The sequence below is a fragment of the Bombyx mandarina genome, chromosome 20 (assembly GCF_030267445.1).
Source record: "Bombyx mandarina strain Sakado chromosome 20, ASM3026744v2".
NCBI classification, from domain to species: domain Eukaryota; kingdom Metazoa; phylum Arthropoda; class Insecta; order Lepidoptera; family Bombycidae; genus Bombyx; species Bombyx mandarina.
In genome coordinates, this window is record NC_143226.1 from 7,942,609 (window position 1) to 7,964,501 (window position 21,893).

General features: G+C 38.3%; 1 protein-coding gene across 2 annotated transcripts; it reads left to right on the forward strand.

The window, feature by feature from the left end:
• Window positions 1-3,491: 3,491 nt before the first annotated feature.
• LOC114249439 (uncharacterized) lies at window positions 3,492-17,285 on the forward strand. Of its 2 annotated transcripts, none has more exons than XM_028183023.2 (6): window positions 3,492-3,720; window positions 11,255-12,436; window positions 12,779-12,985; window positions 13,785-13,947; window positions 16,317-16,469; window positions 16,617-17,285. In XM_028183023.2, exons 2-6 carry the CDS (start codon window positions 11,266-11,268, stop codon window positions 16,699-16,701), a joined length of 1,779 nt encoding a protein of 592 aa, XP_028038824.2. In that variant the 5' UTR covers window positions 3,492-3,720; window positions 11,255-11,265; the 3' UTR covers window positions 16,702-17,285. The 2 variants fall into 2 exon arrangements, with proteins under 2 accessions (XP_028038824.2, XP_089592101.1); XM_089735975.1 differs by lacking the exon at window positions 3,492-3,720 and adding an exon at window positions 9,904-10,022.
• The last annotated feature ends 4,608 nt before the right edge of the window (window positions 17,286-21,893 follow it).

Consider the following 21,893-nt stretch of genomic DNA (forward strand, 5'->3'; position numbering starts at 1 on the left):
TTCTGTATTTTTTTTTATTGCCCTAGTTAGGCAGACGAGCATACGGCCCACCTGATGGTGAGTGGTTACTGTCACCCATGGACTTCAGCAATGCCAGAGGCAGAGCCAAGCCGCTGCCTACCGCTTAATATTCTCCACAAGTCTCGTTTGAAGAAGGACATGTCGTATAATGCTGGTTATTGCCATTTGAATGATTGAAACCTCTGGGTCTACGGTAGTACTTACTATTATCTAATATAATACCCAGTACTACCTCGTTCATCCAACAAAAGCTTAAAAAGCAATGTGAACAGCACTAATTAAATTGAATGAAGCCAAACTTAATTGAGAACAGCCATGCGAGGTGTCCATTACACGCCTGCCAAATTCAACATCAGCTTCTGTCGTATTACAGTACTGTCATCAAAAACACACGCACTCGGCTCGATTTGATGGTGATATAACCAGATACAAACGGAAAGTGAAAGGCTGAGAACGAGATGCGGTGATCGCTTCAATTTATCGCTTCGTCTTTTGTGTTTTTTTCATATGAAATTGATAAGGTGTTTTTAAAAAAAAAAACAATTTGATTGATAGTTAAAAGAGAGAAACCTGTTGAGTTTGGGTCATCGGTTAGGACTAGGACTATGTTTTTGAAAACATTGGTAGGGATAATATGTTTTAACATTCATCAACTGCGACATTTCATTAACATTCAATAATTTAACAATTTTTTTTATTGCTTAGATGGATGGACGAGGTCACAACCCACCGTTAAGTGGTTACTGGAGCCCATAGACTTCTACGACCTAAATGCGCCACCCACCTCTAGATATAAGTTCTAAGGTCTCAAGTATAGTTAGTTACAACGCTGCCCCACTCTTCAAACCGAAACGCATTACTGCTTCACGGCAGAAATAGGCGGGGTGGTGGTACCTACCCGCGCGGACTCAGTAGAGGTCCTACCACCAGTCAAACAAACAATCAAACAAATTAAGTAAATAAAAATTGCAAAATTCAAGTCAGGTCAGACCTATATTGATGATGATGTGAATGCCGACCACCGTGACACGTGTAGTCGAAGTTTCAATACTGTACTCTGTTTAAATAATATTGAACACGGTATCGTTAGCTCTGACTCGGTTATAGCATCTAGACCATTCTCGAAAATGAAAAATTTAATAAAATAATTCGGAAAAAATACTACTGCAACAATAATTTTCATTAAAGCGAACAATTTTTGTCTATAGGCTCCCGAAATTTTTTAATTGAATAAAGACGCTAATATGAGGAGGAGGCGTCCTATAACGACTTGTATGGTCTGCGTGACATAGAATATTGGAGAATCCTAATGAAAAAATAGGACATGCTGCATCGACCTCACGTAGTGGGATAAAAGCAAGAAGAAGCTAATCATTCTTGAGTTCCTTAAGGTACATTACGTCCATTTTTGAGTTTTAATTCGCTTCTCACTTCGACTGAGTGAAAATGTCGAGAAATTTCTTTATTTCGGTTCAGTGGGTCGAAAAAGTGTCAAATACAAAATTAAAGTAGAGTTAGAGATGGACTCTAAAAACAATCACACAGACAAAAAGTTTATATTAAGGGTTTTGAATCACTAGGGCCTAATAGGCAAGGCGCCCGGTGGACTCGTGATGGGACTGTGCCAAAGTTCAGTTCTCGGAGACAGTAACCAATTTAAAAAAAAGTAAATACGTACATAACACATATATTTATGAAAGGCCTCTACGATGAAAGAATAATATCGTGTAACATTTTTATTGATAAAAATAAATGATTGACGTAGCGACTGGTGTTACTTTGCTGGGTCGCAGTCAACGCAATCCTGCGTATACCTAACAGGAAGAAGCCATGCCTTGTGATTTGAAGGATGGATCTACATTCATAGTACAGTATAAGACTTTGACTACATCTAGCAAAATAGGGGACGACGTTCATGTTCTGATGTCTACGGAAACGGTCTAACAATAAAGTACTCCCATGTATTGAGTTAAATAAAATTACTGTTTTGATCTCGTTTTTACCATCGCACCGCCCGTCATCGGAATAGAGTTCATCCATACTACTTGGAGTCACTGCGGTCATCCACAGTGCGTTTCCAGAGGTCTTTTTGCCACGTACCATCCGGCTATGGAATGAGCTCCTCTCCACGGTGCTTCCCGAGCGCTATGACATGTCCTTCTTCAAACGAGGCTGGTGGAGAGTATTAAGCGGTAGACAGCGGCTTGGCTCTGCCCCTGGCATTGCTGAAGTCCATGGGCGACGGTAACCACTCACCATCAGGTGGGCCGTGTGCGCGTCTGCCTACAAGGGCAATAAAAAAAAAGGTAGATCTTTTGTTCAACAATAATATTTGTTGGATCTTTTTAGTTTATGGGCATATTAATATTAAATTTACAGTAACCAGGTAGATTTAGGTAGAAAAAATGTATAATTTAAAATTAAAATCATGTTTCGCACCAACGTACAGTAAGGTAGTCTGTGGCAACAATCCATTCACCCTTTACCCTTGATCTAGTTTCCTAGTAGTGGATTTAAACCACAATATAATAATACAATTATTTGATGATGCAGTTTAAAATAGTTTGAATGAAATTTACAATTTCCGGTGGCTGGTGCGAGCTAAAGTGTTTCATATTGCCTATTATATTTCTTTTCCTGGGCGTTTTACTCCAAAAAAAAAGCAGTTACCGCTAGCATCTTGGAACCGGGTAAAAATGGACACCAATCTAACCTAAGACAGGCACGAAGTGATGAAATATTTTAGGTTGAAACTTAGGGCAGCCCTGGAGATTTCAATTTGCGATTTCTTCTTTTTTTAGCATGGCAATCGGATTCTTGCGATACCGTTGTTACCAGTGTCGAGTTTATAAAATCTTGAATGAATATGAAGGTACAATATTTTATGTAAAATGACATGGATCGGAACGAAATAAAGTTGATTCATTTGAAGTTGTAATCAATTGGGATTTAATTAAATAAAATGGTACGAAAGGAGACGATATGAAATGAATTGATTTAAAATAACGTGCTAGTAAAATCTGAGAACTTAAACAGGGTAGATATTTAATACGCCTTTAGGTTATAATGTCATTCCAAGGCGCTTAACATCAGATAAGTCATGAGCTATTGAACGAAAGTGTAAAATAAAATGCAGTTACAAATAATTCAATTGAGTTCTGTTCATATTCCTCACTTCTCACCTCACGTTTTAAGATGGGTAAGAATTAAAGTGGCAATATCTATAAGGTAACTCCGATAAGCCGCGAGTTATCCACAGAAAAAAAACTAGTTCCATTATGTCACAACGCTAATTACTAAACTCCCACACTCAATCCGGATTGTTACATATTCTCTGTAAACTGTAACACCGGTTTCATTAGGCATTATTTAATGCAAATACTTTGCCCGAGAGCGGAACCTTCGTGAATTGAATTAAAACTGCGCTGTTCTCCCCCGCCATTGTAGCTAGCTCCCGCCAAATTGCACTGCTTTGACATTTCACTGCATTTTACGCGGCAACTTGACTCCGACGCGTACTTTTTTGTTTTAAAACATTGTTTTCAATAATAACAGTGGTGCATAGAGTATTATTATGTGCGACAGTGATAGTTCCGTGAAATTAAATTAATATTGAGACGTTCTTTTTGTGAGCTTGTGCAATAGTTCAGAAGTTTTTTCGCAACAATTTTTTGTATTTACATAAATACTGATTACTGAGTAAGCTTTTATAAATAATTATATTACTTTACTTCTGTTAGTTTGCTTATGCTACTCATGCCTTAAATAAGATAGTTATTTTTAGTTATACTCTACTGTTAATCAATTTTAAAAGATAATGTATATTTACGTAAAACAAAATAAATCATAATAATTTCTTAAATAGGTCCCTAATTTTTATAAAGAAAATAAGCGGCGTGCTTTTGTTGAAATGAACCTTAAAATTTAATTGTGTTATTGGTATTTTCAGTTCTAGCTGTAGCTGCCCAAAGGCACGGAATTATTGAAGAAATAGAAAAAAAACTAAAATAGAATAAAAAAAAATCTCCTCTTTAAAATTTCGTCCTCTATTTTTTTCTTCACACGTAATAAAAACTATATACACAACAACATGCTCCTTCTTATATCATTAGTATCATCAACAAGTCTTGTCCACGGCTGGGCATAGGCATCTCTCAAGAGGCACCACAATATGCCTATTTTTACCGTGAAGTAGTAATGCATTTCGGTTTGAAGGGTTGTAACTATACTATACTGAGACCTTAATGGCGCATTTACGTTGTAGATGTCTATGGGCTTCAGTAACCACTTAACACCAGATAGGCTGTGATCTCGTTCACCCATCTAAGCAATAAAAAAAAGTTTGGTCCACGGACTGTTTCATCGACATTTCACGTAAGGCCCATATTTATTACAAGATTTTTATCTGAACCCGAACCGGCGACCTCGTGACCACGAAGCATGTTATTACGAGCGCAAGTTACTGTTGATCCAATTACTCATATATTTGCATTATTTTATTATTTCGATTACGTGAACATATAAAATTGAAGCAACGCTTAGTATTAATTAGTGACTGTAATACGGAGCCATTTTCTTTTTTTTACTGCCGTTGGAGGTAGACAAGCCTTCGGCCCACAAGATGGCGAGTGGTTTCCAATACCAGGGACACAGCCTAGTCATTACCCACCGAAACATGTTCACAAAACCTGTACCTTTGTATTGCAAAGCTTGGCGTTATTTATCTAAAACGGGTCCGCGCGGGTAGGTACCGCAAGTGGGGTCTGTGAACTAATTATTTAAAGAAGTTCCAAATTAAACAAACACACAGACAGTCATCGTGACGTTTTTTTAATACCACTGTCCCGACTCTCGGTACGGATTATTGTTTTGTTTCTTAAACAAATTGGAACAGAGTACAAAACCACGATGTGACATCATAAAATAAGGGGTTTCGTGGGGTCGTCGCGTCTCCTTGCGGGGGCGCGGAGCGGGCCTCGGGGAAACCCCTCTGCTCGGGCATGTAACTCCCTGCCTATCGAGGCAGGGGTGTTGAGCTGCGGGTTGGTAGATGGCAGGCATGAAATCGTGATGGGTGGGACGATCTCTACTTTCTTCTCTTCACTCTTCACCCTTCATCCTTTCTCCCTTCTTTTTCTCTTCTTTCTTCGGGGCGCCCGCTTCTTTCCAAGTTTTTTAATTTTTTTATTTTCGTTCGAGTCGAACGATCAACTTGACTTAATCTATGTTATTAGTTAATCTAAGTTATTACTTCCTGTAACAAACATACGATCGTGAGCAGTGTGCTTAGTGCGAGTTTTTTAACGTTCTCGATAACGTAAAAGTGAAACAGCGCCCCTAGCGGCAAACGTAGGAACGCTGTCCAACTCCATACAAATTTGAGTTAACTTTTACGCTATTTAGAGCGTTAAAAAACTCGCACTGAGCACACAGGAAACCTATAGGTAAACTAGTCAAATAGTCGTGAATAATAAACGGCTTCATATCAGTTGTAAAATAAGTTTTAATAATATTCAACTATTCTATTTCACAATATTTCTGACAAAGCCTTTGGTTTCATTACAAACGACTCATTCATCTACCGGATTATCAGATTTTATGTTGCGCCATCTTTTTATTGTCAGAATTAATATTTCCATGCAAATATGTGTTTCACACGATACGATTAAGAAATGAATTTAGTTTGGAAACACTTGAGTTGTGTTGCGATATAAAGCGACTATGTCTATTGTTGTTGTCCAAGAGCAACAGCTGTTGTTTGTGGCCTGATAACACAAACCAGCTGACTAACAGAGCCAACAGCGGCACAGGTTCACGAAATACCCCCACAATGAATATTAGACTTAAAAAATACAATTAACGTAATTACTGGTGGTTTAGTATGAATTCGTCTGAAGTCGTCGTGGCCTAAAGGATAAGACGTCCGGTTCATTCGTATCGAGCGATGCACCGGTGTTCGAATCCCGCAGGCGGGTACCAATTTTTGTAATGAAAAATACGTAACACCAACTGTTCACGATTGACTTCCACGGTGAAGGAATAACATCGTGTAATAAAAATCAAACCCGCAAAATTATAATTTGCGTAATTACTGGTGGTAGGACCTCTTGTGAGTCCGCGCGGGTAGGTACCACCGCCCCACCTATTTCTGCAGTAATGTGTTTCGGCTTGAAGAGTGGGGCAGCCGTTGTAACTATACTGAGACCTTAGAACTTTATATCTCAAGGTGGGTGGCGTATATACGTTGTAGATGTCTACGGGCTGCAGTAACTACTTAACACCAGATAGGCTATGAGCTCGTCCACCAATGTAAACAAAAAAAAATTTGGATGAGTAAATATCACCGCCATGTATATGCGTATTTCTGCCACGAAGTAGTTAGGTTGGGCGGTCGCTGTACAATAAATAACTGGGAACAAATAACGCACGGTCTTCCGGCCCCAAATTACGATACCCTGTGTTATGGGACCAGAGATTGAGATACATACTATATAGAACACCCAAACAAAGAGTAAACAAACCTGTTCATCACACGAGTGTTTGTCCCATGTGGGAATCGAACCATTGAGATTTCGGCCTAATATGTCAATGTGGATGGTGGTTTTTCGTCCGAAATACAAATTTACTTAAAAATGATAGAGTTATTTAAGCAATAGCCCCGTGCCTCATTTCCATAGTTGCACATCGGCTTAATAACAACGAAATAGTACTTAAAATCCAACATTACACCATTGATCTCGTCAGATATTTTTTTAATAAATGTCAAGGTTTGCGGTTTCGTAAATGTTTTTGTCAACCTACTTGCCTCGCTCATTATGAGCTTAAATTATAATTATATAAATAGGGCACGTGACGAAACATGTTTCTCCGTCGCCAAGCGGCAGAGACTTGGGCCTTTTTTGGGCATCATGAGGCCAGTTCTTGCGGGGACACTGCAAGATTCTTCATTAACCTATATAATGTATTTAAATGTGTATGTGTATATATATTTAAACTTAAATCGATAGGTACAGCGCGAGTAATTCGACAAAGAAGAGGTCGACGTGCAACCTAACCCATACATCAGTCCGCTGAGTTTCTCGCCGGATCTTCTCAGCGGATCGCGATTCCGATCCGATAGTAGATTCATTCGCGAAGCAACTGATCTTGAGTTGTTAGGTCTCCCTCGGAGGTGCTCGGGTAGCTGTTAGCTAATCCCACCCCTCCTGGCTGAACCCTTGCTCGCCTGTCCTGGTGAAACTGGAAAGGCCTCCGGGGCACCAGCAACCCTTCAAACACAAAAAAAAACATTTTTCTAATGTAGACTAGGTTTTCTGAATTTTAACCCTGTCCAATTTTAATCCCTATCCAATATTAATTTTAATTGCTGTTTTTGTCGGCTTATTTAATAAAAAAATGCGCCATTCCTTGAGTTTGGGTAGCCCTTCCTTCAAATGACAACCAGCTTCTGTGCTTAGTGCGTGTTTTTTAAAGTTCTCGATATTGTAAATTTGTATGCACTTGGAACGTTTACCTACATTTGCCGCTAGGGGCGCTGTTCCAACTTCATACAAATTTGAGTTAACTTTTACGCTATCGAGAACGTTAAAAAACTCGAACTAAGCACACAGTATAGTGCCTACGAGTCGCGACAACCGAAGAGAATCCAGTTAGTTATTTTATATTTAGCATTCGTATTGCTCAGAACAATGTGGCCTCAATCTCGAGTATTATAGCATTTACGCACTTACCGTCTAGAGTAGCTGTTACTTAATGTATTCGCGTATATTGCTAAACTAATATAAGTGTAAGACCGTAGCGGTAAGTGATTCTAAGTGGAGACGTCTCTCATTAGTTTTGGGCTTATGACACAATCCACGCAATAGCAGCTATGTTTTTTTATGGAACTATCGTCCGTATCATTAACAATGTCAAACCGTGAATTCTTGGCTGTTAGCTGTCAGTACTAACACTGAGCTGACCTCGCTTCGCGGTGATCTTCCCGGTATAGGGTACACAGTAAGGGAATATGTGACGAAGCCAGGGTCAGAAGTACCTAGATTAATAATAACTAGAGGTCCCGCAGTAGTCGAAATTCGACTATAATTAATTAGAATTGTAAGTTTGTACACTATTATAATTGTATTTTCAACGCCAAGACTATACTGTAGAAAAATATTAATAAAGACAAACAATAATTAATCTATACTGAATTTGACCACAGACGTCAAGAACAAAAGTTTGACAATAAATAGTATGCATGCGTGTGTGCGTCAAATAGATGGTATGTAGTGTGTGTAATGTTTTATTTATTGATTTAATGTATCTTTTAGGCATTATGTTAAAAAAATATTAGCATTGTGCACTTCTTCTCTAAATTCTCTATAAGTGTGGAAAATTTCATACTCCTCCGTCCGCGCAATTTTCGTAAAAAGGGATACAAAGTTTTTGCTTCACGTATTAATATATAGATTCGGTATTTTCTTACGGTTACCGCGAGTCGTTAATACAAATTAAATAAGATAACTAGTCCCCCGGTAGTCGAAATTCGACTATTATTTTTATACTTCTACTAGCGACCCGCCCTCGCTTCGCTTCGGAAACATTAAAACACACATGAAACCAAAAAAAAAATTAAAAAAAAATTAAAAAAGTAGCCTATGTTCATCAGGGACAATGTCGGCTTCTAATGGAAAAAGAATTTTTCAAATCGGTCCAGTAGTTTCGGAGCCTATTCGAAACAAACAAACAAACAAATCTTTCCTCTTTATAATATTAGTATAGATAATTACAGATTTCGCCAAGACTACACTTTAGACAAATATTAATAACTAGCGACCCGCCCTCGCTTCGCTTCGGAAACATTAAAACACACATGAAACAAAAAAATAAAAATAAAAAAAAAATAAAAAAAGTAGCCTATGTTCATCAGGGACAATGTCGGCTTCTAATGGAAAAAGAATTTTTCAAATCGGTCCAGTAGTTTCGGAGCCTATTCGAAACAAACAAACAAACAAATCTTTCCTCTTTATAATATTAGTATAGATATAGATAATTACAGATTTCGCCAAGACTACACTTTAGACAAATATTAATAACTAGCGACCCGCCCTCGCTTCGCTTCGGAAACATTAAAACACACATGAAACCAAAAAAAAAAAATAAAAAAATAATTAAAAAAGTAGCCTATGTTCATCAGGGACAATGTCGGCTTCTAATGGAAAAAGAATTTTTCAAATCGGTCCAGTAGTCTCGGAGCCTATTCGAAACAAACAAACAAACAAATCTTTCCTCTTTATAATATTAGTATAGAAGACAAACAATATTTAATCTATTCTCAGTTTGACCACAGACTATAAGCAATAAGAAAAGTTTGACAATAAACAAATAGTATGCATGCGTGTGTCTGTCAAATACACGACAGTGTTGTGATTTTAGTTTAAAAAAAAATTAACTTTCTGCACTCCTTCTCTATAGTACTCTCTATAAGTGTGGGAAATTTCATATTCCTCCGTCCGCGCAATTTTCGTAAAAAGGGATACAAAGTTTTTGCTTCACATATTATCATGTAGATAATAAACTGCTATTACGGTTTAATTGCGCGTCTTTTATTGTCATTATATTATTACCGACGTTTGCAATACGTCAGTTTTCGTGGCTACGGACGATTAGGTTGTTATTGGGCGACTTTTGAATATTGTCCTAACTATCCATTAAAAAAACGCGAGATTAACTGGATAATAATCTGCCATCCCTAGCCGCTGCTTACTTCCGCTTAGCCGTGACGATGTTTAAAATTCAAATTAAAATTCCTACCCGTCTTCCTAATTTTATCCTTGGATTTTAGGGCGTATTGTAACCCCCACGGGTAACTGTCCAGTATGTTGAATAGTAGGGCAGCTATCTTCATCCTCGTGTCTCAAAGTGACCAATAAACCAATTAAAGTGGATAAGTACATAGGAGTAGAGAACGTAGGCTTCCATCATTTATCCCGAATGTAATTGCTTCAGGACAGCAGTGGGTAAGCATTTTCGACACATGTAATGTTTTACGAAATTAGTTTAAAAATTTCGTAAATGCTCCGCTCATACCCTGACACTTGAGCGTCAACAACGACGAGGTCAATGACATTTAGTTTGCCAATCAATCTTTACAATGACACAACATGGGGGGGACCGGAGTCTTTATTAATACGCTTTTATTAGCTTCAGACGTATGTATGTATGTTAGTATGTAACGGAATCTTTGAACATGATTTTGACCTCCTTCAAAACGTCGGATTAACTCGAAATTTGGTATACGTATTTAGGAAAAAAAATTTAAAAAATTGAAATTCAACTAAAAAAATAATAGTTTAAAAAAAACAAAACAAAATACGCTTTTATCGAAGATTCAACTAAAAAATAGAAAATAGATTTTAATAAATTTAAATTAAAAATAGTGTAAGTAAAAAATATTTTATTGTAAAAAAAGCGAAGGGTATCAGTAGTTATACATATTTTATGAACAGATGAGTAGAAGAGTTATATTGATAATATCCTGAAAAGCAACCCATACTTTTTAATATTATAACTGTCGTGTGTTCAGAGCCGCTTAGCAGCTGAGCGCCAGAAAAACTCTGAAGATCGCCATTAAAGCAATTGACACCTGTGTGCTCAGTGCGAGTTTTTTAACGTTCTCGATAGCGTAAAAGTTAACTCGTATGCGTTTGTATGCGTTAGAGTTGTAAGTTGGAACGTTTGCCTACGTTTACCGCTAGGGGCAGTGTTGAACGTTAAAAAACTCGCACTAGCACACAGAATATCATTTCATTTCTTGATTTACTGAGTTGCCGCTTGATACCAGAGAGTCCTTCAGCTTGTCTGCTTAATACAGCAATCATAAATATTTAATATTATCATATTATAGTCATTAATCATATTTCTCCAGTCTCTCCAGGTCTTGTGTCTATAAGGTTCAGGGTTTTATTCCTTGCTTCGTACACTCTTAGCCTATTAAAAGCCGGTATGATGATTTAACTGTTAAGCTATTAATTGACGTTTGTGATGTTGAACATAGATAGCTGAATTATGACTATATCTATAAAAAATGTATAAAGTCGCAAAATCTTTGCTTTGGGTTGTAAGTACCCAGATAGTTCCAGTGAACTATTCCAGTGAACTATCTGGGTACTTACAACCCAAAGCAAAGATTTTGCGACTTTATACAACTCCTATACTGATACTCCAGTACAAACTTATTATTTTGTTTTAGATATCCGAAAAATGTATCATCCAGCCAGAAAAAAGTTGATTGATTTTTATTTATCAATTCTTTTAATTGTGAGCATAACAAGGACCGAAGCTAGATCCTTTCAGATGACTGCAAATGCCAAAACGAACGACGATAATTTGGATAATAACATAATTGATTTCGAAGAAGACAACACATTCAAATTCAACAAAAAGTACGGTATAACGTCGTGGCACGATGACGAATATTTCAATAAAAAAACACACAGATACACTATTGTTAATGACATTGGCGAAAAAATATTCGAAAGTAAAAATAAAGCAAAGAATATAAGAAATAACGATGCTACTACTACAGAAGATTACAGAGTGATCCCACTGGAACTAATTACTACAACTGAGAATACGTTGATAAGTATTATTGAAAGTACTACAGAACAAGATTTGACTGTTATTCCGTTGTCCACAACCGCAAGAGTGCCTAATATAACAATAACAGACTCAATAACATTACCTGTTTCTACAGACTACCCTGAAACTACAACTATTGAAAAAATAGAAATTATTGAACAAGAGAAAAATACCGCTCCAGAAATTTCGAAGGAAGTAGAAGTACATCTCAACAATGAAACTACTAAATTTCCGTTTGAAACAACAAGTGAGGTTACTTCGGAAAGTGATGAAGTTAATGTTTCAACTGAGAGCTTTGATGAAACGACGCTCATAGAACAAATATCTAAAGAAAATTACAACAATTCTAAAGCGCTAACTGAAATTTATAAATCTACAGAAGATTCAGTGATTAATAGTACAGAAGATACTAATTTTAATGTAACAGATATTAATTTTGAGCTTTTAAACACAACAAAATTGGAAATGAAAAAAACGAATGAAAGCAAAATAGATGAAAGTAGAGAAACCGATGCAGATGTACCAATATTTACAGAATTAGACGCCGAAGAAGAAATAGAAGTTCCAGATGATTATTATGATACTAAAGATGTTGTTCCTACTACGGCTCCAAGGACCGATGCATTATCAGTTATATTTGGACTTGCAGGGAGCGTTGTGGAGAGTGTAGTAGAGACTGTAGCAGAAAGGGTTGTCCCGAAGAGCGTTTTCGACTTGTTTAAGAGAATGCAGAGGCAGAGCGAAGCTTTAGAATCTGAGCGGCTGAGGAGTAAAGAGGAGAATGGTGGCATAGGTTGGTGTCTCGATAAATGTACTATTTAGAGCATGAAGGTAAATTAGTTTATTAGTCAATCTTGGTGACTAATGTGAGGTAATGTATATTTTCTAACTACATGTTAAAACTGTATTCCAAATCCAATACCTAGACGTAATGATAATATGTAGCTGTATGTAATTCAAATTGCTTTCCATCTTGAAGTCAAAGTTAGTTGTATTAGAATATTATCTAATGTAGTTAATCTTCGCACTGGTACGCTTCATCTGACAGGACAGAACTAGGATGCTTGGTGTATCCGTGTTGGCTCAAGACCTGGCCTAACACCACATATGTAACTTATAGGATTAATGTTTTCAGGTCAATTCACCCGGGGCATCATCAAAACGATATCAACAGGTATCTCGAGACCACTCAGTCAGCTGATGGCTGGAGCTAGAGATATAGGATCTCTGGACACAGATCGAGGATTCGTTTCCAGTTTAGCATCAGGAGTGACCAGTGTTGCCAACGTTGCCAACTCACTTGTCGATACTTTCAAGGATCGGGTGCAAGCTATCTATCCAGGTGAGTGGCGGTTACATACTTTACAGGGAATATGTTCGGTGTGAGACTTAAACGGCTTGTTTCTTGTTGATCTAGGAGGGTAGCGTTCACCTGATGGGCATTGGTTGGAGGATCTTATAGATATGTTCGTGACGTGCGCGACTCCTTGGGATGCTATTTGTTTTTCCCTTCAAACAGGAATGCATAGTAATGCAAAGCAGTAGCTTCGCCGTAGAAATAAGCAAGGCAGTGGTATCTACCCGCGTGGGCTCATGAGACCTCCTACCACCAGTAATTACGCAAGTCATAATTTATGCGGGTTTGGTTTCACTACTACCTATTCCTTCATCGTGGAAGTAAGGAAGGAAGGCAAATGGACCTGTTTATGGGATTAGAAGATGGTCACAGTCGCGATACGAATGTACCTGGCGTCTCAACCTTTAGGCCACGACGACTCCCAATTTTACAGTTTTCAATCTTGTTTCAATTTCACACAAGAATTTCGCGCAGTCGCAACTCTACTGTCTCCTATTGGTGGTAGGACCTCTTGCGAGTCCGCGCGTAGGTACCACCACCCTGCCTATTTCTGCCGTGAAGCAGTAATGCGTTTCGGTTTGAAGGGTGGGGCAGCCGTTGTAACTATACTTGAGACCTTTGAACTTATATCTCAAGATGGGTGGCGCATTTACGTTGTAGATGTCTATGGGCTCCAGTAACCACTTAACATCAGGTGGGCTGTGAGCTCGTCCACCCATCTAAGCATAAAAAAAAAAAATCTCCGCTTCCATGGGTTTGTATAAGCAACCGCATCCCCTGGCAGGGACGGTGTGGTGCGGTGACGGAAGGTCTGCGGCCGCGCGCTCTGGTGACCTTGGCCTCTTCTTTTTCACGGACACGTGCTGTCGGCAGCACGACGCCTGCAAGCTGTACATCAAAGCTGGAGAATCTAAGTACGGCCTGACCAACACCGGACTCTTCACAAGGTCAGTTCTGTTCGACAGCCGCTCTTAGTAAGAAGGTGACTCTAGGGTGGGGTTAAAGACGATCCAATTAAAATAAAACGTAATTAATTAATTATACGAAGGTTATTTTAATTGAACGCAACGTAATATTAGTTCATATAAGAGGTCAATGTCCTCGGGTGACGCGTGACGCAAGACACCTACCTACATATAGTAATTTATTTGAGTTATTTATAACAAAACCTTACGTAAAAGTTATATGGTTCTTATATTTGTATTCCAAATGTCTTAAATAACTCTAGTAAAGTGACAGCTACGTATAAATAACTTAATCTTAAGGACTTACTACCGTAATTAGTTACTTTTTAATTCCCAGAGCTACGAACCGACTGGAAACATTCAGCAAATTAATACTATTTTCTGCTTATTCCTGGAAGTGGTATTGCCGATGCGGATGTGTTGATTATTCAAATTCTTTTAGGCGTTTATAAATGTTTATCTTAATATCGATTACATAAATAGTCCCCTAGCAAAACTCTTCAAAAGGGAAACTCTACACCTTATTTTGAGAAGACAGTATATGAATTGTGCTAAATAATTCTGAGTCAGTAATAAATGTGACTGCGTGATAATACTACCGCGTGCTCCAAGACATAATCAAATAGAAGCAAATAAATTGTGGCGTATTCTGTTATATTACATATTTACGTCTCTACATGCAAGCTTCTCTGGTAGAGTTTGTGTGATAGCAACATATTAAATTCACTGAAATGGTACGTTTTATTTTGAATATTGTACAATACAATTTTTACTGGTGGTAGGATCTCATGTGAGTCCGCACGGGTAGGTACCACCACCCCGCCAATTTCTGCCGTGAAGCAGTAATCCGTTTCGGTTTGAAGGGCGGGGCAGCCGTTGTAACTATACTGAGACCTTGCAATTTATATCTCAAGGTGGGTGGCGCATTTACGTCGTTGTAAATGTCTATGGGCTCCAGTAACCACTCAACACTAGGTGAGCTGTGAGCTCGTCCACACATCTAAGCAAAAAAAAAAAGTTACACAAATGCGTGCGGCGAGGAGACAGCGGTCATACGAATAATCTTTTAAGCGCATCACCTCGCAAGATACCGCATTGTCTCGTGCTGTTAGGAAGTATTGCATAATTCACGGCAGCTCACGTTGCTCTTCAATATTTTTGTTAGAGAGCCCTGAGCCTTTGAGAGCCCTGTGTGCTAAGTGCGAGTTTTTTAACGTTCTCGCTAGCGTAAAAGTTAACTCAATTTTGAATGCAGTTAGAAAAGCGATGCGTTGCTGCTCGCAGGGTCGGGGGCTATTGAGGTTTATCTCCGGTCTGACGCACTCACACGCCGGGCTCCATTGCCATTGAATTATCCTCAATTTAATTCAGTTTGTACAATCAGCAGTAAGAAGTAAACGGTTCTAATGTTTCACTTTCTCGTCGCTCCGTTATGTAACATAGCTGTTACGTGGCCGGTGCGAACGTACCTGACGGGTATTCGAGAACCTGTCTTCAGCTGGTCTTTGAATTTTGTCGTCTATATCAATTCTATTATCCCTTTAGAACTTACAAGACCTATCCGGTAATTATTGACGAGATAGTTCGGGCGCTCGACTCTGGTTTCATGGAGCCTCTGCTGTTAATTTTTTTTTCCTACCTAAGCTGATAGCCTTGAGAGGCTATTTCAGCGTAACCTTAGCTAGTAGGTGAGCTCACGGGGCTCAAGCCGGAGTGATGCTAACACTGACCCTAGCAAGAGCTGTGCTTCGCAGAATCTACCACCGGATTGGGAGGATCCGTAATGACGTGTTTTAGGCGACGTCGACTGTTTACCATTCGATCTACAGGATCGGGTATGACAGCTGTTAGTTAGGCGTTATTTGTCAAGATAGGTAAGAGATGTTTCGAAGAACCCACTGCGAATGCCAGCACCCACCGCGGATGATGAGTTTGAAATCGCGATTGTGTTGTAAAACTGCGTCCAAACAAGAACACATGATTGCTTAGCGGCAGTAATATGCAGGGTACCAGTACACCTTGCCCAGCTTCGATCTTGAGCAGAACGTTGTCTTTCTTAATTCCTGCTGAGGAATCACGCAATTCGTTCGCGTTTGCGGGAAACGTGTCTGAATTCGCACTCGTACTAACCACATTAAAAACCGAAACATTCCACAATCTACAGCTTTGTGCTTAGTAAAGTTTGAGAAGCACCCACGTGCCGGCACCAAACTGTAGTGACAGCGACGTTCCGGTTCACGGACAGCTGTGCCACCACCCCCAGCTCCCACGCTCCTGGCCCCCGCGGCCTGGGACGGAGCCACTACAAAATATCGACTAACTGATGAACATTATTCCACATTATTTCACAGGTCGCACTGCAGCTGCGACGTGAAGTTCCGGGAGTGTCTGAGGCGCACCAACTCGCTGGTGTCGGCCCAGATAGGGCTGACGTACTTCAACGTGCTGGGGCCGCAGTGCTTCAGGCGGGCTCACCCTATCGTGAGGTGCGCGAGGAGGACGCGGTGAGTGATAGACGACCATTGCATACAATAAAAAAATCTCACAGTATAAACGCATGACTGAGCCTTAATTGGACATTTCTATTTTCGATCGTGAACAAGTTGATTTGCTTTTAGCAGGTCAATATATAGATAGTTGATGTGTTGCAGTATCACTGGCCAGAGATGCGAAGAGTACGAGTTGGACTTCACCAAGCCCAGGATGTGGCAGTGGTTTGACAACGAGACGTTTTAACCTGCTGCTGCCGTAGTGGTTTACGGAACTACCAAGAGATGGCTCTGTTTTACAATAATTGGAACAACATCTGCTCCCGAAAGAAATTAACCCACCGGGTTGAGCGTGGCCTACTGTTGTCAGTAGTACAGTTGCCAACTACTTCTAAGGACTTTTTCCAACTTCACCTCAAACCTCATTCAGGGAGAGTTTCACAGTTGGATGAAAGCGGTGTCTCAATTAATTATATTAATAATCTACCACCGTGTCCAGTACCTCAAATATGTCAAGAAATATTTGTCTATAGGGGCAGATACAATTTATGCTCTGCTCGTCTTGAGGCAGGGTGTCAAAGAATCTAATGCGAGAAGCCAAACCCTTGAGATGTAATAATGTGATGTTAACGGACCTATGTCGGTCGCGAGACCACGACTTCAGGGGACTTGTCTAACATTGCGCTTACCGCTTAACAATTGAAATAATCTAAGCTCTCGACTTACTTATCGATTAATAATTACACTTTACTATATTTATAAAAAAGTACAAATTGTTAAATGAAATTGGACTTTTATTATAGATTAAATTAAATTTATGCAAAAATATTAGTCTGTTATATTATTCTGTTGCGCCCTCCATCCCTCCGACCCCTCCATCCATTGAACACAGTGTATGTCGGTCCTCGGTCACGAGAGGGCGCGGGATCTTCTGTACCTACTGTTCATATAAGTCTAATTCGATCCCCCTGTGTATTATCGCTGTGGATACTAGATTAAATGTTTTTTTTTGTAAATAAAATCAAATAATTCCTTTATTTAATAAAACATCATTTAATATTTCTCGAAACATTACACTTCAGACGACAAACAAATACAAATTCAATTGATATAACGCTATAATATAACACACTCAACTATGAAATTACATTGAAAACGCAGAAACCCACCATTTTATTTAGAAGAGCTTAAACACACAGCGTTGAGTTGAGCGAGTGCTAAATATTTAAACAACCGGAGAAACTAACAAGAAATCACTTTTATAGTGTGAATCATGTGTGAATCAATTATTTCTAACTATACTTGAGACCTTAGAACGTATATCTCAAGATGGGTGACGAGATTTACGTTGTAGATGTCTATGGGCACCAGTAACTACTTAACGCCAGCAAAAAAAAATCATTCATATTATTACAATGCATTCAATCAAATCAATCGTCTCAGTAAACTTACTTATTAAGTTACAATCAGTGCAATAAAGTGCCCGCTGTTTTTTTTCTTTCACATTTATTGCATAACTGGGCGGCCAAGCTCGCGGCTCGCTCGGTGGTAAGTGTTTACCAGAGCCCACAGAATTTTTATAAACCGGATGCCGTCACCCGTCTTGAAACATGAGGTTAAAGTGTCAAGTTTGCAGTATAGCTTCGTGGCAAAAATATGCATCGTGCTGGTCTAACAATACAGCCTGCCAACAGCAAATGAACTAATTACTTTAAACAAAGTGTTTATATTTGTGTTTATTATGTATATCTAGTTATGTTTATTATATATAATGAGTAATTGAAAATTATAATTGAATCTTACGCATATTCTAGTTCTTTAAATATTTGGCACTCTCCCCGACTTTAAATAAAGGATAATACATAAATATCTAATAGTATTTGAAAACCATTTTAGTTGAAATGCTCACGTGGGAAGGATTATTGTTATTGTTATTTATTGCTGGAGAACTAGCTAACACTAGCCGTAGCAAGAGCAGTGCTTTGCAGAATCTTCTACCGGATTGGAATCGCCACCCACTGAGAAGATCCAGCGAGAAACTCAGTGGGTTCATTTTTACAAAATCTACATCTATATCACTTGAGTATTATTACACTGAATCAATGTATCAAAATAATTTTGAATCTGACCATGGAGTCCTCAGAGCGTCATTTTTGGGCTTCTTACGTGAAGTTTTTATTTTCAATTCATTTTGGAGTTCAGATATGAAAAAAGTCACAAGTACACTTCTCACTGAGCATTCAAACTAAAATAGTTCTTAAAAGCAAGTACATAAAACACAGTTCGTCACTCAGTAAACATTGTTTAAGTGGCGTCAATGTTGCCAAATGCAAAAATGTTGATACATCTTTTTGATTTATTTTTGTGCGCTAACTTTCAGAAATAAATTGTATATTAGATATGTTAATAGTTATATTGATTAAGTTTTTAATGGAAATGTCTTTATATATTGCGGCCATTTTATTCAACTATGTCGAGTATGTGATAAGAAAGAATGAAACTGTATAGATACAGTTTGTGCTGGTCACTGTTCACTAGAAGCTTCACCGTCGTAATACATAGAAATAATTTTATTTTGTTTACCAGAGCTATAAGGTCGGTTGTTCGATTAAAACTATATGGAAAAGGTATTAATGCAAAATGTATATTATATCATTCGGTTTTAGCGTGTCGCCGAAATAATTACTAAATTTAATGATATGGTAATTAATATCGCGTTTATTATTTTCAACGGGTCTAATCCGCTAAGGCTGTTGTGGTCAGATGACAGAGTGGTTATTCGTTATTGAATTTTATGTTAACCACCGTCTTATTTATAATATTAGAGAAATAATAAACGATAAATTAAGCCAGAAAAGTAGTTTAAATTACTAGTAGTCTAAATTAATTAGGTATCTACTGAGTATGGTAATTTCTGCGACATCTCGACGATGACGGATCGTGAGCTGGTTCTTGGTTAAAAAGCAGACGGCATGAAAATGGCAATGGAAGTTTCCTTGCATTGAAAAACCACTTGGCAATCTGGAGCCTTTGGGACTCTCATGTCGAGGACGCGCGGGCTTTGTGGCGAAGGAACGCCAGGAGTCAAGCTATGTGATTTTAATTATTGTTGTAGGAATTAACGAATCTTCAGGTTTAGACGTGTAATATGGCTTACTAACTGTTTAGCATCTGTGAGAATGCACATGGGAAATTTAAAAGCCACTGAGTGTAGCTTCACGGGCTTTCCGCAACTTATCATAACGACTTAACACTACTTTATATACGTGCTTTCGAAGGCTAACAAGTGTTCAATGTAGCTCACGAATAAGGTCATCGTGATCAGAAACACGACCCGTTCTCTGTATTGTTTCAATGATCTTAGTTGAGTACCACCGACCTTAGAACTCTGATACTGTATTCGCGATCAAACGTTACGACTATAATGTTTATAAAAATGTTAAAGTTAATTTCACAATCGCCAAGACAATGGATTTTGAAACGAAATCCTTCATAGATGTCCTTGAAGAATGCAAAGACCAGTAAATGTTGAGTTGAGCAGTCTCTGAGTGAGTATATTCAATCGTTGCAAGTATCATTAAGTATCTTTCAGTTTAAAACCTTGCATCTTGGAGATTGTGACTCTGATATCAGGTATACTAAGCCTACACTACACATTGGATTACAAAATATAAATATATACTGCTCTAATGGTCCTAAAGGATGTAGGGCGTGGTTTAATAAGGGATTAAATAAAATATCCTTGAAGCGTTTCATGCTTTGAACATCGCCAGTTGCACGGTACTAATTCGATTTTCTTTTTTTTTAACTAGTGTTTGTCAGTTTCCGCTATGAGATTACTCTTAATTTGTGTTTAATTCATGACCAGATTATATTCTATATTATTAGTAACATGAAACGTTAGTTGGGAGGGAAGGGGTGAGAAATAAGGATGTGTGCTGGAGATATAATAAAGGAAGGACACAGCAGTAGATCAGCCATCGCTTTCAACGCTAGTTGCAATCAGACTTGTACATTAGCAAAACAAATTCGCATCTGTGAATTTAATTCGTCATAATTTCTTATTGTCGATTCCCTGCTCGATCGCGATCATTGCGATAATTACGGATCCATAACTTGATTTTTGATCAAACACTATCTTTCGCCTAAATTTAATGTAAGCTCATCTACGCCTCTACTGCTGATGGACCGGGATTCGCCAGGACAGTCCAAGGGTGAGGGATGAGTTTGGTGTTTTTTATTGGACCCTGGGTACTAAACATTAAACACGAACGATGAATACTTTATAAACACACGTATACTACACTATAAAGCTAACATCTTCATGATTATCCTAAAGGATCAAGCTAGTTTAATAATACTCCAATGAAGTAACATCAAATTGATACAATAATACTAATGTTACACTAGTAAATCTATAAAATGTTTTAAAAACATGGCCAGCGTCTATCAGATACGCGCTCGCTAATCAAATCAAAGAAATTCTATTAAAAAATAAGGCAAACGGGTGTCACGGAGGGACAAAACCAACCTTCCAACGTTGAGGCACTCCGAGTGAGGTCGTCCGGGGCCACATCAGGAACGGACACGTCCACATCGACTATAATCGAGACAGCGGCCACTGAGCTGTGACTTTACGCTAATAAATTTGACGTTTTCAAACACAGGCCTCCCTCGTACTCATATAACACGATCCGTATCGTGCTATATCGAAATCGTGTTATACAAAACAAGGTTTACAATCTAAGATCGAAGCCTAGCCTTTGTTATATCGAAACCGTGTTATACGAAGCCTTCAAATATAATAATAATAAAAATAAAAAGCCGTGTACCGTGTTATATCGATACAAATGTTTTACAACTCCCGTTTTATACGAGGGACGCCTTTATATTTTAAATCAAAAATAACTTATTTAGTATAGATACTTAGCGTTTACTGAATTCACTAATGTCACAAGAAAACGATGTCGTTAATTTGAGATCCTTACTGACGTGTATCCACTTCAAGATCCTACAGCTTCAGATCGAGTCTTGTGTTGTGGTCTTGTCTTGTGATATTAAATTCAGTAAGCGATACCACGAAACAAAATAAACTATATCTCAATAAAGAATGGAACGTCAAATTAATTGTATTATTATTTTATACATATTGAGAGTCATTTTAAAGAAACGAAACATTTTTGAAGTAATATATTATGATACTTAGAATTTTTGAAGTGAAACTTCTTTGGGATCGTTGTGATTTTAAACTCGGTGAAACGGAATGAAACGTAACGAAAAAATAAGTGTGCCGCGATTGGCTTTCTGAAGCGGCTCCGAGCGGCGCCGACAAATCACGAAGCGCTCCACACGGTCTCGCGTCCCCGACCAGTTCAGTGTGTTTTTGATTTTTTGTATCGGCGTTCGTTCACAGGTGATTTTTGAGCAACATAGAATTTA

Bases quoted from the DNA above. Each gene is read 5' to 3' on its own strand.
- LOC114249439 (XM_028183023.2), top strand. From the start codon at position 11,266: ATGTATCATCCAGCCAGAAAAAAGTTGATTGATTTTTATTTATCAATT. The intron at 12,986-13,784 runs GTGAGTGGCGGT...ATCCCCTGGCAG, and splicing joins GGTGCAAGCTATCTATCCAG to GGACGGTGTGGTGCGGTGAC. The intron at 16,470-16,616 runs GTGAGTGATAGA...GATGTGTTGCAG, and splicing joins AGGTGCGCGAGGAGGACGCG to TATCACTGGCCAGAGATGCG.